We start from the raw sequence: 17,224 nt of genomic DNA on the forward strand, positions 1-17,224 counted from the left end.
CTGAATTCTGTTTGGACGATTTTAAAATCGCTATAACTTCCTTATATTTGGTGGAAACGTTATGAAATTCATACTGTGGGTATATGATACAAATGCCTGTTGAACGACATCAACAGAAATTCGAAATCATACACGCGTGCGCGTGTATGCACGTGCAACGCTTTCTTTCATTTCTTGGTACTGAAATGACCATATTAAACGTACTACACGTAATTAAAGGCTAAAATAAAATGATTTTTTGCTATAGATTCACAAGGACATCACATTTTATTTGGGGGAGGTTTGGGGAACATATGTAACGGTCCCCGTTACAATTAGAACTAGTTGATATTGGAATTCAAAGTTTCGTGCTGTATATGGTTCACACAACATTTCAGATTGCTCATCATCCGGATTAAATTAGTTGTATATTATCAGTGAGTATTCTATTATCATTCATAGAATGGACAACCTGGAAAAGTTTGTTCGTGACTTTTTGGATGATAAGGTTGAACCCTACCTGAAATCTGAAACAGTGCCAGAAGATAATGATGGTCCTGTAAAAGTAAGCAAAGCAAATTTTGTAGACAAGTATATGTATTATGGGAATCAGCTGATAAATTAGTATGGCAATTGTGGTTGTGATTTGGTTTAACTATTTACAAATTATTGCAGGTTGTTGTAGCCAAGAACTTTGATGAGATAGTGAATGACCCTGATCGGGATGTTCTCATTGAATTTTATGCTCCTTGGTGTGGACATTGTAAACAATTAGAACCTAAATTTACAGAACTAGGAGAAAAGGTGGGGAAATCTTTTTAGAATGAAAATTTGAATAATAGAAAACTTTGATTTACAGCCGTTTTAAAATTTAGTTTACTTTGTATTTAATGTGAATATTTGAAAATAATGGAACAGTTGTTTTATTTTTCAGCTTGCTGATGAGAGTGGTGTAACCATAGCTAAAATGGATGCTACTGCTAATGATGTAGCGAAACCATATGAAGTCTCAGGGTAAGTGGATGGCTGTAACATTATAAACCAGACCAATATGTAGAAGTCGGTATTGTTAAAGTAGATATTTGCTTCATTAAAATCAGATGGTACTTCACTTTGGAGAAGAACAAGAATAAACAGATTCTAGAGTTTCTATGATCCCACTACTGAAGATCATGAGCATGGTTTTTTTTTTTTATCTGTATTTCCCCAACTTTTTAGAGCTATACAAGATAGAGATTTCATGCTTTGAAATCGAAAGGTCAAGGTCAAAGCCACGTCACTAATAAAGATCAGGTTTATCCATTAAGATCAAGGAATCAAAATTGTCTCAAATGTGATCGTCTTTGGGCACAGTGTTGCGCAAACACCCTTTTTTTTTTTTTTTTTTATAGTTGAAGAGAGTTAAGTTTGATTGAATATTAGTGTGTTGTTTCTTGATTGAAGCTTGGTATTTGTTATATTCCAACAAACGTTTTTACAGGTACAATTAACAAAAAGTGTAAAATAATTTGTACAAATATTATGTTGTTATTCAATAGGTTTCCAACAATTTATTTTGCACCAAAGGGATCCAAAAATAGTCCTAAAAAATATTCTGTAAGTATTGTTTGAATGTAGGTACATGTATTTCAACGTTTTTCTGCAATTCATGTCCCTTTGCTGTATAAAACTATATCATGTCCATTTAAACCGTAAATTTGGAACATGTTTTACTTTTGAATGTTATTGGGATTTTAAAGTTAAGTTACAATGTAGGCCCATCTTTTTATTTGATATAACATTCTCCTTCTCTTACAGGGTGGAAGAGAAGTGGATGACTTCCTCAAATATCTAGCCAAAGAATCTACTGAGGAACTGGAAGGATACAAGCGTGATGGCAAAAAGAAGAAGAAGAAGACCGAATTATAAATGAAAGGCGAGCTAGAGTTGTATGTTGAGTGCATGACTATAATGAGCAAATGTGTTGAGAAAATGGGCATATCTGATGCGGTGTTATAATAGTTCATTATCATATATCACAGAGGCATGTTAGACATTTGGGGTTTTGTTAGACACAGGTTAAATTATTTCTGCTGTTTGGTAGTTAAAAATTCCTGAAATTTTCTCTATTATATATATTTTGTTATGCGAGTCACAAAGCTTTATATAGAATCAAAATTAAGTTTGTGAAGACCATGTTGATGTTTGTGTGACGGTATTTGTTGATTTGTATTTATTTTGCTACAAGGACAAATTATGATGATGACTAATGAGTGATTGTTACATTAACTTTTAAGTATGAATTTATGTGTTTATACTACACAAATTATGCATGTACTTCAAGTGGTGCCTAGTTTCCCAGTAAAAAGAAGTGCTCCAAAAGTAAATGTACTGCAAGGCAACTTTTGGTTTTGTGTCTAACCAAAGAAATTTTAATTATGTTCCTTATTTTTAGAATTTTTTTTTTTTCAAAATGTGGGAAACAATTAAGGAAATAAATTCATTTTTTTATTTGTTTGTTTTTCCTCCACATTTAAAATAGCAAAATTAAAAATGACAGAACTTAGATTTGGCTAGATCAATTCTAGTGTGCACATGGGTGGTTTAACCTATGTTTTGAAGTTGGCTGCAGCTTTCAAGATAAATCCTTAGAGATGGGTTAAGATGGCTGAACACAAATTGCATTGATTGAATATTTTACGTCCCTCGAGAATATTTCATTCATATGGAGACGTCACCACTGCCAGTGAAGGGCTGTAAAATTTAGGTCTATGCTTGGCGCTTATGGCCATGGAGCAGGGAGGTATCTTTATTGTGCTACACCTGCTGTGACGGGAACTCGGTTTTTGCGGTCTCATCCGAAGAACCGTCTCATTTAGTCGCCTCTTATGACAAGCAAGGGGGTACTGAGGACCTATTCTAACCCGGATCCCCATAAGATTCAGCAATTAAAATTACAAAAACTTGAGATTTGGCTAAATCAATACCAGGGTGCACACTGGTGTTGAGAATGTGTGTAACCCATTTTGAAATTAGCAGCCACTTTAAAGAAAAATCCTTGATACGATTTAGATGGTTCAACATGAGTAAAATTCTCAATTCAGATCATGCATGGATTTAAGGTTTTAAAAAAATATACATTTTGGATTTTGATTCGTGATCTATATGTACCTATCTTTTGGCTAGTGACATAATCATGGAGTCGAGAGGTTGGGCACGGAATTCGGGCAGGAGAAAATGAGAGATGTTTGTAAAACGTGCCCCCCATGGTACAAAATTGAAAAGGATTATACACGCACATCATCAATTCAAGACAATATCTTCCTATGTCGAGTGGATTGGCCATGTGACTTAAAAATCAATAGGGGTCATCTATTCCTTATGCTGTACCAGTGTACCAAGTTTGGTGTCAATCAAGCAAATAATTCTTAAAATGTAGGAGACAATATATTACTATGTCCAGTTAAACCTGTAACCTCAAAATCAATAGGGGCCATCTCCAGAAGATGTACCAGTGTACTAAGTTTGATGTCTGTCAAGCAAAGGGTTATCCAAGATGTTGAGTGGACAGTATATTACTATGTCCAGTTTGACCATGTAGGGGTCATCTTCTCCTGAAGATGTACCAGTGTACTAAGTTTGATGTGTGTCAAGCAAAGGGTTCTCAAGATGTTGAACAGACGGTATATTCCAATGTCCACTTTGACCATTTGGCCTCAAAATCAATAGGGATCATCTTCTGAAGATGTACCAAGTTTGATGTCTGTCAAGCAAAGGGTTATCGAGATAATGAACGGACAGTATATTTGAATGTCCCGTTTGACCCTTAACCTTTGATCTCAAAATCTATAGGGGTCATCTTCTGAAGATGTACAAGTGTACCAAGTTTGATGTATTTCAAGCAAAGGGTTCTCTAGACATTGAGTGGTCAGTATATTCCTATGTCCAGTTTGACCTTGACCATGTAACCTCAAAGTCAATAGGGGTCATCTACTCCTTAGGATGTACCAGTGTACCACGTTTGATGTCTGTCAAGCAAAGGGAACATTTTACACACTAGCTATCCGGCCTAAGATCTAACCTTGTCAATGGATGGATCTTTGTGAAAAGACACAAAGGAAGGTCATAACAAGCTCCTTTTTGAATTTATGACCATGGTCAAAATCCTTTCCAAGTCTTATTTAGCTTACTGCAAGACTGAGGATCAATTTTGAAAGAGTATGCATTGCTGTCCTTAGCAGGACACATGACCAAATTCTAGAATTAGATGGCTCTGTGGTTTGTATTTGGGTGAAAAGCCCTCCTTCAAAGGTCATGTGCACACTTTATATAGAAATTGTGTCAATGACGTTTAGCTGCCTGTACTGGCATGTTTTGGACTGTGGAGTACACAAGTTCTTTATTACTTAAAGCTTTACATAAGGCATGGATGCCATTAAATATCTGTAAATTTGTTAAGACCAGTTCAAAGTCTAAAATGCCATTCATTGATGCACTTTATACCACCTGCATATATCACAGGACCTTGTGTCATCTAATTAAAATCAGACTTCTTAGATCTCCACCATATACTTTGCGATTGTGAGCGTATTTTAGGATCTGATTTTAATTAGATTGGACCTTGTGTATTGATGGAATTGTATTTCATTCAGGATGGCTATCAAACACCAGAAATTAACATCAGTTTTTGAGTTACAAGTGTTTTACAGCACTCGCAATTCTTTGTTATGTTTTTGTTTACATATAGATTACTTACCCCAGTAATAGAAAACAGCATGTTTAAAACAATGAGATGTGTTAAACACTAGAAACTATTTAATTGTCTTCAGAATTAACTTGTAAATTGAAAAAATCTGCAAAAAACAAAAAATTTTAACAAGTATATTTAACCTATGTAAACAAAAACATGGCACAAGCCTCGTTTACATAACAAAGAATTGTGAGTTCTGAATCTCCAATGTAACTCGATAACTAACATTCAAATTTTTGCTGACCATTAGAAATACCTTAGTTAAGCATTCTAAACATTAAAAATGGAAAAATAAGATTAAAAAAATTTCAGCTCAAATCGTGCCCATGTCCCTTTAAACAATAATTCATCACAAGTTAAAGATCAGGTCAGTTCCTTTTATTCAATAAATAAGACAAATGATTGTTGAAATCTTTCTCGCATGCACAGCAGCAACGAAACTCTGCAATGATGAAAACTATTACAGATGTGATCACGCATACAATGTTCGGGATAATGACAAGCATCAATGACAGCACGCATATTTCAGATTTACTGGGTTTTAATAAAACGGGTGTATAAATGATCACTACATGAGTCCCTTAATGGCATCCTGTAACTTCTTTCTTGCTTCAACCACTTTCAATTCTTGTCGACGGATATCATCTTCAGATACAATCACTTGCTGCAATGGGAAAGATTTTACATGTACTAATCACATCAACTTTTATCCCCTCACCTCATTTCAAAATCATTCATTTTCATTGGACAAGAGGAATATTGTTATCTGCCTAGCATGACCTGTACTTGATGTTATATGGAGTCTATGATAGATGACCGACATGAATTTTTAAAATGAAATTTGTTCTTAAAAGCACAAAAAACTGCTTTACATGTTAGTCTTGGACCATCTCTGAAGAAACACTACAGAAGGATAGTATAGAAATACATGTACTGGACATTGCTACACCTTGCACAAATTACATTTTTCAGAAACTCCATATATTTCTACTTTACCCTGCATGTCAATACAAAGCTATAATTGGACAAGCAAATTCTGTAAAGATTTGCAATCATTTTGCCATTGTTAAATTTCACGTATACAGGGGTAGAATATAGTAACTTGTCACAAGAGGCCAATGGACCATATCGCTCACCTGAGTCACCTTAGCCCATATTTAAAGATTTTTCCTTTATGTTCACATGTAAAACTTGCCTCAACCAGGTGCCATGATTTTTACAAACTTGAATCTGCATTATGTCAGGAAACTTTCATGTAAATGCAAACTTCTTTAGCCCAATGGTTTGTGAGAAGATATTAAAAAAATTTCTCAATATATTTGTATGTAAATTTTTATCCCCTATTGTGGGCCCACCCTAGCCCTGGGGGCCATGATTTTAACAAACTTGAATCTGCAATATCAGGAAGCTTTCATGTAAATATAAACTTTCATGGCCCAGTGGTTCTTCACTGATTGAATATTGTTTAACGTCCCTCTTGAGAATATTTCACTCATATGGAAATGTCACCATTGCCGGTGATGGGCTGCAAAATTTAGGCCTATGTGCACTTATGGCCATTGAGCAGGGAGGGATCTTTATCGTGCCACACCTACTGAGACACGGGACCTCGGTTTTTGCGGTCTCATCCGAAGGACCGTCCCATTTAGTTGCCTCTTACGACAAGCAAGGGGGTACTGAGGACCTATTCTAACCCATATCCCCACAGGATATCTTGAGAAGAAAATTTTACCTATATATTCTCATGTAAAACTTTAATCCCTATTGTGGCTCCAACCTACCCCCGGGGATCATGGTTTTAACAAAATTGAATCTGCACTATGTCAGGAAGCTTTCAGGTAAATTTCATTTCCTCTGACCTAGTGGTTCTTGAGAAGAAGATTTTTAAATGACCCCACCATATTTTTGTGATTATCTCCCCTTTGAAAGGGGCATGGTCCTTCATTTGAAAAAAACCTTGAAAGCCCTAAACCCAAGTAGGCTTTTTGCCAAGTTTGGTTAAAATTGGTGCAGAGGTTTTGGATAAGAAGTTGAAAATGTAAAAAATTTACAGACAGACGGACAGACAAACAACGGACAAAATGCGATCAGAAAAGTGGACTTAAACTTTCAGCTCAAATGAGCTATGAAACCGATATTACTTTATATTTGATGCATTTCAATTAAACACAACATTTAACCGGTCTGATTTTATGAGAGTCCTCACCTGTATGTGTGGTTGGTACACATCAATGTTGACACCTGGGTTTTTGGCCACTGTTGCCCGGTTGTTACCTTGACCAACGACAGGGCTGTTACTGATATGGAGAGCCGCTGATATACTTTGCAAAATGTTTTCTGTTGTTAGCTCGGGACCTACTCCTGAAATACAAAAAGAAGAAAGTGCCTCACAATAAAATTCATGTAACTATTCATATGTCTTGAAGCCAGTTTGATTTCAAATGAGTATGAAACTACATTAACAAGAGCTATCCTAATGGAAGTATGTGTAATACAACATGGTGGATACACCACATTTATGCATCTCTTGAAATTCTGATTGCTCCAAAAATTAAACTTTTTTGAAGACATGTAGGATAAGCCATTTTGAAGAAGATGTCAAAATTAGCTGTGCTAATCAGAAGCCATCTAGAAATTAAGATTGTTCTGAAAATTATAAAATGTTGTCTCATGATCGCTGAAAAACAAACAACTGTGTAAAGTCTGGTGATTATTCAGACAACAGTTCTGGTGGAGAAATTAAGTTCAGCAAGTAAAAAAAACCCCAGCCTATCAAAAACCATAGTTGTCATTGAAAGGCACATCAACTGAAGCAATATCTGCACTGAAAAATGTCCTTTGTATTAACTACCCAGGTACTAGGTATTCAGAATCAGAAAAATTAATTTGGTGGGGTTGGACAATATTTCACTTTCAAACTGCATCCTTTTCTTTTTTCTCCTCTCTGCTGCAATAACTTTGTCCTCAATTCATATCAATGCAAACCTTGTCACTATTTCATCACTCAAACCTCTCCTTTTCTTCATTTCCACTCCTCTCTAATCTACTAAAGCTTGGGTCAAACCCCAGCTGTACTCATTGTCATATATCCATCCTTTCCCTTTGTCTACTTTACCTTTGCCACCCTCCCTACTTACTCTCCTTGACTGTATCCACTATCACTGCCCACCCTTCCTACTTCCCCTTCACTCTAAATTCAATGCATGTTCATTCTCTCCATTTCCATTCCCTTTATCCACTCAAATTCCCCCCCCCCCCCCCCCCCCCACCATATCCACTTCCCATTCCATCTTTGCTCATCATTTGAATCTCCACTTTACCAGGTTGGGAACACTTCCCCTATAGCGAGATATTCTCGCTAAAACGCGATTATCCCTCTCTAGCGAGAATAAATATATCGCGTACAACAGAGAAAAACACCCGCGGAGTACATCTTTTCGTGATTCACGTGAACAGAAGAAAAAGTGCTAAAATGTCTGATACTTCTGCAAATATATGAATCAAAACAAAAACACTCACAATGTGTATTGGATTTCAGACTGCTTCCCTCTTACGCAGCAACTTTGGTGTGCAATTTCATTACTATGTTGTCAATTTCATAGAAACAATTCGCATCATGTTGAGTGTGTGTCGCACTTATTCAGCTTTGCACGGGATTTGCCATTATTTTCAATAAAGACGCCAAAACACCTGTTTATGGTAATGTTTATTTCTCGCTAAAGAGGGATAATCGCGTTTTAGCGAGAATATCTCGCTATAGGGGAAGTGTTCCCAACCTGTTTACTCAGTTAACTCAACTCTGTCCACACTTTCCAATTCCCTTCTCCACTATTTCTTTCGATTCCCATCCACTCAATCCTTGCACATCCTCTCCAAATCCTTTTATTTTCCACCTATCTTACCTTGTACATTTCTGGGCAGATCCAGAGCTTTGATGACTTCCTCTTGATTATCACAGGCTTGTATTCCTTGTAGACGTTTTTCCCAAAACAACTGAAACATAACAAACACTCTTTAATACTATCTTACTCTTGTTTACAGTAAATCAATCAATTCAGTCTTTGTTGCCTTCACAATCCTTAAAGACCCACTGTGTGACTGTAATGTTAAATAAGATGTAGGGTGATCAAAGAATGATGTGTTTTTAAACTCTTGAGTTCAGTTTACAGAATCATCAAAATTGAATCTGAGAATATTGGGCTAAATTTGCAAACAAATGCCTTACTTATGCTCAGTAAATATTAAAACTAGGACTGAAATAACACAAAAAGAAATAAATGTTGTATTTAAGTCTGCACTTCGAATTTCCTCAATCGTGTGCGTCATGATCCACTCCACCACAGACTGCATTATCTTGATAACAAATGCCTCTGCTCCATTGCATCCAGTGTTGTTCCCTCTACATTTCATTCAATAATCAATATTGCACACAACGTTTTAGTGCATCACATGATAAATCCTTGGAATTTCATTGGATAACGTCATGTATTCTATAAGTGATAGTGCCCGGTCACTATTATGATGAGTGCCAGGACTATGAACTTTTCCCGCGATACAACTATAAGAATCTGTACGTTGTGATGTAGTTTTTCATTGTGACGTCATATGGTGTGAAGTGCACAGAAGTGCATTTATATATTCTTGGATAGCCTTAACCGAGCTGCGTTCCTTTTCGAATTATGAGATTGATCAATGTTTGTTATCTTCAAAATACACTTTAATACTTCTTATATGAATAATGTCAATATTAATTGTACCAAGTTAAATAGCACATGTACACCAAACTCATACATGCCAACTTTCCCGATTTGTGCGGGATTTTCCCAATTTGAAGCAGTTGAAAAGGCAAATCCCTATATCCCAATCGGGATTGCAAAAATACCACGAAATCCCGATTTTCTAAAAATATCTCCCATTTTACGACAACAAACCCCCATTTCCAACCGGAATTTGAAATCCCGCGTCATTTCTGAACTGGCCAATCAGAAATCGGGACAATAGTCAGCCATTGCTGTTTACCTGTGTCGCATGGTATCGGAGTGATGTAATTTACTTGGTCTGCCTGTGTCGGGGTGCTTACATGTAATGGACAGTGCGAAGCATGTTTTGATAGTAATTAATCGGGAAGACGGATTTCAAATTGACATATCCTTTACACAAACGTGAATGGCAATGATAATAGTGTCACCACGAAACAATCGGACATTCCCGATTTTTGCCTCTCGCTGACAGCATCCAAAATATGCAATATTAAAGAACGTAAAATATATGTTTTTCCAACTATGATAATATAGGCTACCCGAATCTATCTGTCTATAGCGATGTATTACATAGTCTATATAGTGTAGTATTCAATAGACTTTGTGATGCGTAATTTGCACAAGTCTGTACTGAATTTTTATTTTTATATTAGTATTTTACAAGTAAAAACGTATATTTTGATGTGTGTTTTCCTGGTAATTATTTCAGATGTCATGGGTGCAAAGGTTTTGTTCGCAAACTTCATAGCAGGGCAGATCACTCCTTTTCTGGTTGCAATGCAGATTGTTCCACCAGACTCTGCAAGCCCATGTTTACAGACAAGCAAGATCGCCTTTGTAGTTGTACCTAAATGCATGTGCTTTAATTTAAATGTTGATATATAGACCAGCCAATGTGTATATGGTGTAAAAGGATGCAACTTTAAGTATTATTTGATATGTATGTGACTTGTTGGAGAGGATTTTTTGCTGAATAGATGATTTTAATAAAATACTTATCTATATCTTTCAAAGTTTTTTTTTTATGTAGTTTTTGTTAAAGTTGATGGTCAAACACACTTGATGTATGATACATGTATAATGATTAGATTGATATTTTATTTGAAAAGACAAATATTTATTTTCATGGTAAAATGTCGTGAATTTTGAGCGTTGAAAAAATGTTGTCGCGCGCAAAATCCCCCATGGGGATTTTCAAAAGTTGGCATGTATGCTGAAACTTCCAATTCTGGTAACTCTGTTGTTAATATTTACAACAAATACACTACTAATATTCATCATGTTCATGTAATAGCAAGTTCTTGTTGTAATGGTTGATTAAAACACATTGTTACAGTTATGTTATTACACGTAATTATAGATGTTGGAAATAAATTAAGATACCAAAATATATCTATTTTGTATATCATTAAATATTTGGTGAATGACACAAAAAATTACATAATTGGCCATGAAAATAATTTTTACATTAATTGCAGAAAGAGAAAAAATTATGGGTAAAAGTTGTATTACATAGAAATGAAAGTGCCTGGATTTATCCTGTAATACACTAAACCCTTTAATGACTGTTTAGGTGGGTATATGCTCTCAGGGTGTTGCTATAGAAAGCTAAATAGTGTCCTCACTGTCGCTTAGGCACTACTGCTTTCCAAAAGCAACACCATGAGAGCATAGTACCCACCTAAACAGTCATCAATAGGTAAATACTCACTTCTTACTCTGTCAATAATACAGTGACTCATGGGACAGTGATAATGCAATCTGTGGGTATGGGAATTCAAGTAATGCAATCTGTGGGTATGGGAATTCAAGTAATGCAATCTGTGGGTATGGGAATTCAAGTAATGCAATCTGTGGGTATGGGAATTCAAGTCAGATTGTTAACAGGGACTTAAGTGACATCATTGTTAAATAAGATGAAGGGACCTTTGCAAATGTAACACCATTGAAACAGTAAATGAGCATTTCTACTCTTGAGAGATCCACTGTGACCTCTGACCTGTTTGGGGGGATCCTGTGGTCCATGTTTTAACTCTGATTTTGTTTTGCTCTCCTGCCTGTGGATTACAGTGACTGGCTGTTTAAAGATGGAGGCAGTCTGTCGTATAGGCAACACTAAACTACTATCATGCCTCATTCCTGAAAACAGTAGACCAACTCATTAAATATAGTTAGTGATTCATAACACACAACATTATTAATTACATTATACATAAAGAAATTTCATTCATTTAATCTAATCATAATTCCTTCAACTATTCATTCCTTTACTGTTTTAATAAGTGAGACTCTTTAATTTCAATTGAGAGATAGATAAGTATGTATTACAATGTTTTATATAACAAGCACGAGTTATCTGGATAAGTTTCTTTTTTTTCCAATCAGAATTGATGCCTAGTAGACTAAACTACAAGCATTTATACTTAATCATAGTAAATATAAGTTTATGATCTAGCGATTGATTAGTACAGCATTGTGTGAGTCAAGCCACACTGCGTAGAAGGTCAGTATAGCACACACACACACGAGAGGCCCATGGGCCACAATGCTTTTGTAAGTCCTTGTTCTCATTAGAAAAGTATATAAAATGAAACCATTTTGATGTAAGCAATTCAATTTCACCAATCTACAAAAACTTAAAATGTTTTCACTCATCCCAGCATGATTTGAACAAATCGGATGATCTAAATTACATCAAGATACTTGCACATTTTTTGCCTTGATACTCTTGTTGAGAAGACTTAAAATGTGGCGGCCAGATGGGTTTGATCATCAGTGGTGAGATAGGTCAGTAAGAGATGGTAGAGCACCTAACTGGAGATTCAGGGGCCTGGGTTTTAATCCCGATTTGGTTTGTTGCATTTTCTCCCTTCCTGTTACATTTAGTTCCATGACCTGGATCTGACAGGTAAAAATGCCTGCCAGGGGATAAACATCCTGGGTTCATGGGTTCAAGTGTAAAGACATGTAAGGAGGGAGGAATGTGGCGGTCAGACTGTTTGACTGTCAGTGGTCAGATAGCTCAGTTGGTAGAGCACCTGACTGGAGATTCAGGGTCCTGGGTTTGAATCCCGGTCTGGTCCATTGCATTTTCTGCTTTCCTGTTACAAAATACTCTTTCTTTTATACTCTTCTGTAAAACTCCCTTTCTGCTTTTTCTTTAACTAAACCCAGGCCTAAGGAAATATAATTTGAAATCACTTAAAACTCCAGATTAAAAAGGTGCCACCTTTTGTTTCTTCATGAAGTACATCATCACTTAACAATATGCAGTAATTCATCCACACATTAATTGTTCTTAAACTTTTCTACTGGCTTTATCATATGAACTTCATCTTCAAATGCCATATACCAGTATCACATTGGTAAAGCATACAACCTTGATCTCATTGAAAACAAAGTAATGGTTCAAATCTCTTCAGACACAAATGTGAATTGTAACTTTGAAAAGCCCATGGATGCCATATATCAAATCAATCTTATCAAAGGTAGAATGCAAATTTTCAGGACCTCTTATTGGGGGCTCATCTTGGTCCCTGGAGTCATTACTGGAACATCAAAACAAAATCTCGACATGATGAAAATGCTAACAAATTAATTTGACAAACTACAATTGAATCTAAACTATGCAAGGAAGCTTAAATTTCATGTAAACTTTGCTACTTCTTTTACACTAGTACCTTTACATGAACCCACATTGTCTACATTATCTCCCTTAAACATTATCTCCCTTAATCAAATACCTGTAGATGACAGAGAGACTTTGACCAGAAAGCTCACCTGAACCTTTGGCTCTGGTGAGCTAAAATATTTAATTATGCAGCCAGAAACCTTGAAGTTCAGAGATACAGACAAACCTCTGGTGAAGTCATAAGGTCCTTGTGGGCGCTTACTTTTTCTCAGTTGACTGTGGTTAATTCGACCACTGCGGAAATCAAAAGCACTGAGATCAAACTGTTCACCTAGCTGTCTAGCCAACTGTGGTTTGCTTCTTATCTTTTTACCATCTGGGCTGTAAAGAATTAATTTACAAATTAATAAACAATTTTATGTGAAAAACTTGACATAAGTCTAACTCTCTAAAATTCTTACAAGTCCAACTTTAAATCAAAGGGTTTACTTAAAGTTACTTCAGGGTGACAATGGGTCAAAAATTTAAATCCAATATACATGTAAAAAGTACCATATGAGCCTAATTCAGCCCTTCATACACATAACAAGTGAAATCTCTGAAATGTTTCTAATTTTCATACCACCAATTTGACATACTATTTTGTACATCACAAAGTATATTATCGTCTCCTATCATTTTTTGACAGGAAACATTTTTTAAGAGCTTGTTCGACAAATGCATACAATACCTTGCAATTTTACAATGTATTTCATTAAAAAATCAAATTTTTCGAAATTCTTGAATATATTTGTATATACATGTAAGTTTATGTATCAAGCTTGTACCATCAGATACAGAATTTTTAAAGTTTATTTGTGCTTTTTGCAAAGAATTCTGTAAAATCCTGAAAAAAGAAAATTCAATGAAACTACAAGGAATTTTGTTTATCATGTGCAAATCATATTGATGTCTTACAAAAGACAAACTGTACTAAATAAATGATTCAACAGTTAACCAGTTATGTCCCTTGGTTGTCATCTTGCCATGAAAAACCACCTTTTCCCATCTTTATACTACCAGCTATTTGAGCTTACTGCTGAAATTCATGAGTATATTTGAAGCTTCTGTATTAGTCTATGGGTTGCCCCAATTTGGGGACAATTCAACAAAAATGACAAAGAATGCAGACTGAAACACTACAAATGCAAATTTGGTAAAAATTCAACACAAGATGGCAGGCAAGGGATACAACTTTGATTAACTGTTGATACAGGTTTATAATTGTGCTTTACTATTCGCTGTCAAAAGACAAAGTATTGGAAATACAAAACTATGTCCAAAATCAGCAGGATGCAATCTGTTTAGTATTTTGTATACGCTTTTCCTCTTTTGATTGAAATAACAATAATTCCAATGTTATTTATTACAATACGCCAGTTTCAAGATAAGAGCTTTTCTGTGTAGGAGGTGCATTTAGTGGAACTTTGAATGCCTAATTGGAACAGAGTGGACCTATAGTCAAAGAAGAAGACGATGTATTAAAAGTGGCTTCTCTTTAAATATGTTAATGTAGGAAATATAAGGCTTAAAATAAAAATTGATTTGTTTGATGTACTCCGACCGACCCGTAAAATTTGCCCCGACCCGATCATTTTTTCCGCACTTGGAAATTTCAAATTTTTTTTATTTGCTCCCTGGAAAATAGAACTGAAAACTAGTTGTTTTAAAGAATTCTTGTTATCAAAATGTCCTTAGGGCGTCTTTCGGTTCTACTTTCACTTTGATAATGACCATTTGTTAATCCGGGAACTTTTCAAACACTTTTCTATGTGAACGATCAAATATAACGCTTCACAGCTCCAAATTACCACATTATCTACCAACAAGATAGAACAAGGAGCTACGAACTCCCCCGTCGTGGCCTGATCATATTTATGTACAAAAGTTTGAAAGCCATGCATGTTATTTAAATAAAAAATCACGTGGGATAGCGCACCAAAATTATGGCGGACCACGAGTCTGCGTTTAAGTTGATGCTCTATATTTCTGAAAAGGCACGCATATTATTTTGATATGGGATTATTTAAATGTTATGACAATTTGATAGGTGAACGGCACTTTTACTTTGCTCTTAACCTGAGACCCACGAATGGAACACAACAATTTGAACGATGCGGGGAAGTCGGCATTAAAATTATATTGGGTAATATTAAAACTTATTGTAAATTGCTGTCATCATGCAATTCACTTGGATATTCATGGATCACATTAAAGTGTTCAAGTGATTGCTATTATGAATGTCAGAATCAACCGGTGGTAATAAAAAGGGGTGTTAATTTATTTATTAACAACTGTAGAGGTCCTTGAGCATCCGTGACGAATACAAAACGTCCTGAGTAAATTTCAGGAGACATCTGAAGATTTACGTGTATCATATACAATGTGTACAAAATGAATGTTCTAAACTCTATTCTGTCTGGCAGCGTTATGTGTTTAATGAAAACATAAGAAAATTTGTAAATCTGATTTTAAAAAAAAAATAAAAAATTTCGACCTACCTACCCGATTTGAAAAATGTGGGTCGGAGTACATAAAACAAAAAATTTTTTAATGATGGCCTAAAATACTATCGAATGAACTATTTTACTGAAGCATAAAAAAAAATGTCATATTTGCAAGTAATATCCTGGATATGATACATATAACCAAAGAAATTATGTGATATAATAATTCCATGAATACTACTTAGTTTGTGTATCAGTCAAATTCGGGTGATAAAACTGCATATGAGAAACTTACTGAGCACATTCACTTATGCAATGATGACTATTTGTCCCATTCACGCATATAAACAAATTGTTTCACACCTCACTATGTACGAAAGTTTTCCAAAGGGAAATAAATCAGACGTATTTCTAAATCGGCGTATTGTTTTGATTGGACAAAAATAAAGCTGAACAAGAATATACACATCCATAAATCCAACAAGAGTACCGCAAATGGTACAGCATACACTCATTGGACCTACAACCACATTATGCACTCTGAATCGATACCATACACATTCCAAATAGAAAAGCCTTAAAGTAGGTCATGATGCACCAATCTATCTGACACGTGAACTGATTATGTATTTCTTTGAGAGGGAGGTTGTGACAACATGTTGGTGCAATTGTCTGTATCCATGATGAGAAAAAGTCCACCAAACTCTTCAACCTACTTTTAGCTCTAAAGTAGGTCAAAGTGCACCAAATCAAGTTGAAATGAGAACAGATTACATATTTCTCCAAAAGGGAGGTTGTGACAAAATTTCAGGACAATACCTGTATTCATAGCCAAAAAAAAAAAAACTGGAAAACTGTTTGACCTACTTTTACCCCTAAAGTAGGTCATGGTGCACCAATCCAACTTAAAATGCAAACTGAACTTATAATCCTGTTCTCAAGGTTTCCCTACTAAGTGATAAGTACCACACAGGAAGAAGAAGAATTGGAATTATAAGAATCAAACACATTCTTCTTTGAAGAATTTATCGTTGTGTAAGTGTTGCATTTTACTCACAAACGTTTGCACATTTATTCAGTTTGAAAGTAAAATGTCTAGAGTTTACACATCGATAAATTAGAACTTCAAAAAGAATATTTAATCTTAACCACGAACTTATAAAACAAAACTTATCGTCTTGGATTCATAGTTTCCACTCATTTTCTAAACAGAAAGTTACTCCCCTTGCAATTTCTATTATTATTATTATTTTTAAATGGGAATTTGTTGTTGGATGTTCTCACTCCAAATTTTCCCGGTGTGAAGTGATCATGATGATAAGTACAAATATTAGTTGTGCCCCATCGGCCATACTGGATAGGATCGGGACAAAGGTTAAAAAACTCATAAAAATCTCGAAATAATTCTCTCACTGTAACACACAAAAACTCTCTATTGATTTATTCCAGTGAAAGTTTGAATTGCTTTTCTGATACCTTATATAATATACATCAGTCTTTCCTGCAGATAATCCCGATTTTCGGACGACTTCTTCGCGTTTCCAGCCTGGGGGTAGCCCAACACAGTCCAGTCTGCGTTTTTCCATCTTTTGTATCCCCCCCGAATACTTTAGATAGGTCGTACTTAAATGTATTTACT

The 17,224-nt window shown here is 35.4% G+C and overlaps 2 protein-coding genes across 3 annotated transcripts in view; one reads left to right on the forward strand and one right to left on the reverse strand.

Moving 5' to 3' along the window:
- LOC125650662 (protein disulfide-isomerase A3) overlaps positions 1-2,469 on the forward strand; it is a 10,283-nt gene extending 7,814 nt beyond the window's left edge. The window contains exons 9-13 of the mRNA XM_048879123.2: positions 442-544; positions 655-783; positions 914-993; positions 1,518-1,575; positions 1,777-2,469. Of these exons, the coding sequence (XP_048735080.2) occupies positions 442-544; positions 655-783; positions 914-993; positions 1,518-1,575; positions 1,777-1,887 (481 nt within the window). The 3' untranslated portion in view covers positions 1,888-2,469. The remainder of the gene's footprint in view (positions 1-441; positions 545-654; positions 784-913; positions 994-1,517; positions 1,576-1,776) is intronic.
- A 2,601-nt stretch (positions 2,470-5,070) lies between these two features.
- Positions 5,071-17,212, reverse strand: LOC125652566 (methyl-CpG-binding domain protein 2-like). 2 transcript variants are annotated; one of them, XM_048881883.2, is made up of 6 exons: positions 17,062-17,212; positions 13,326-13,480; positions 11,468-11,607; positions 8,611-8,701; positions 6,915-7,069; positions 5,071-5,372 (listed from the first exon to the last, which is right to left on the reverse strand). In XM_048881883.2, exons 1-6 carry the CDS (start codon positions 17,169-17,171, stop codon positions 5,277-5,279), a joined length of 747 nt encoding a protein of 248 aa, XP_048737840.1. In that variant the 5' UTR covers positions 17,172-17,212; the 3' UTR covers positions 5,071-5,276. The 2 variants fall into 2 exon arrangements, with proteins under 2 accessions (XP_048737840.1, XP_048737841.1); XM_048881884.2 differs by having other exon boundaries at positions 13,362-13,480; positions 17,062-17,209.
- Between the last annotated feature and the right edge of the window lie 12 nt (positions 17,213-17,224).

This window comes from Ostrea edulis, chromosome 5, assembly GCF_947568905.1.
Source record: "Ostrea edulis chromosome 5, xbOstEdul1.1, whole genome shotgun sequence".
NCBI classification, from domain to species: Eukaryota; Metazoa; Mollusca; class Bivalvia; order Ostreida; family Ostreidae; genus Ostrea; species Ostrea edulis.

Excerpts from the sequence above, each read along its gene's own strand:
- LOC125652566 (XM_048881883.2), bottom strand. The coding sequence starts at position 17,171 with ATGGAAAAACGCAGACTGGACTGTGTTGGGCTACCCCCAGGCTGGAAA. Across the intron at positions 13,481-17,061 it reads ACTGATGTATATTATATAAG|CCCAGATGGTAAAAAGATAA; the intron begins GTATCAGAAAAG and ends AATTCTTTACAG. Across the intron at positions 7,070-8,610 it reads TCTGCCCAGAAATGTACAAG|GAGTAGGTCCCGAGCTAACA; the intron begins GTAAGATAGGTG and ends TTTGTATTTCAG.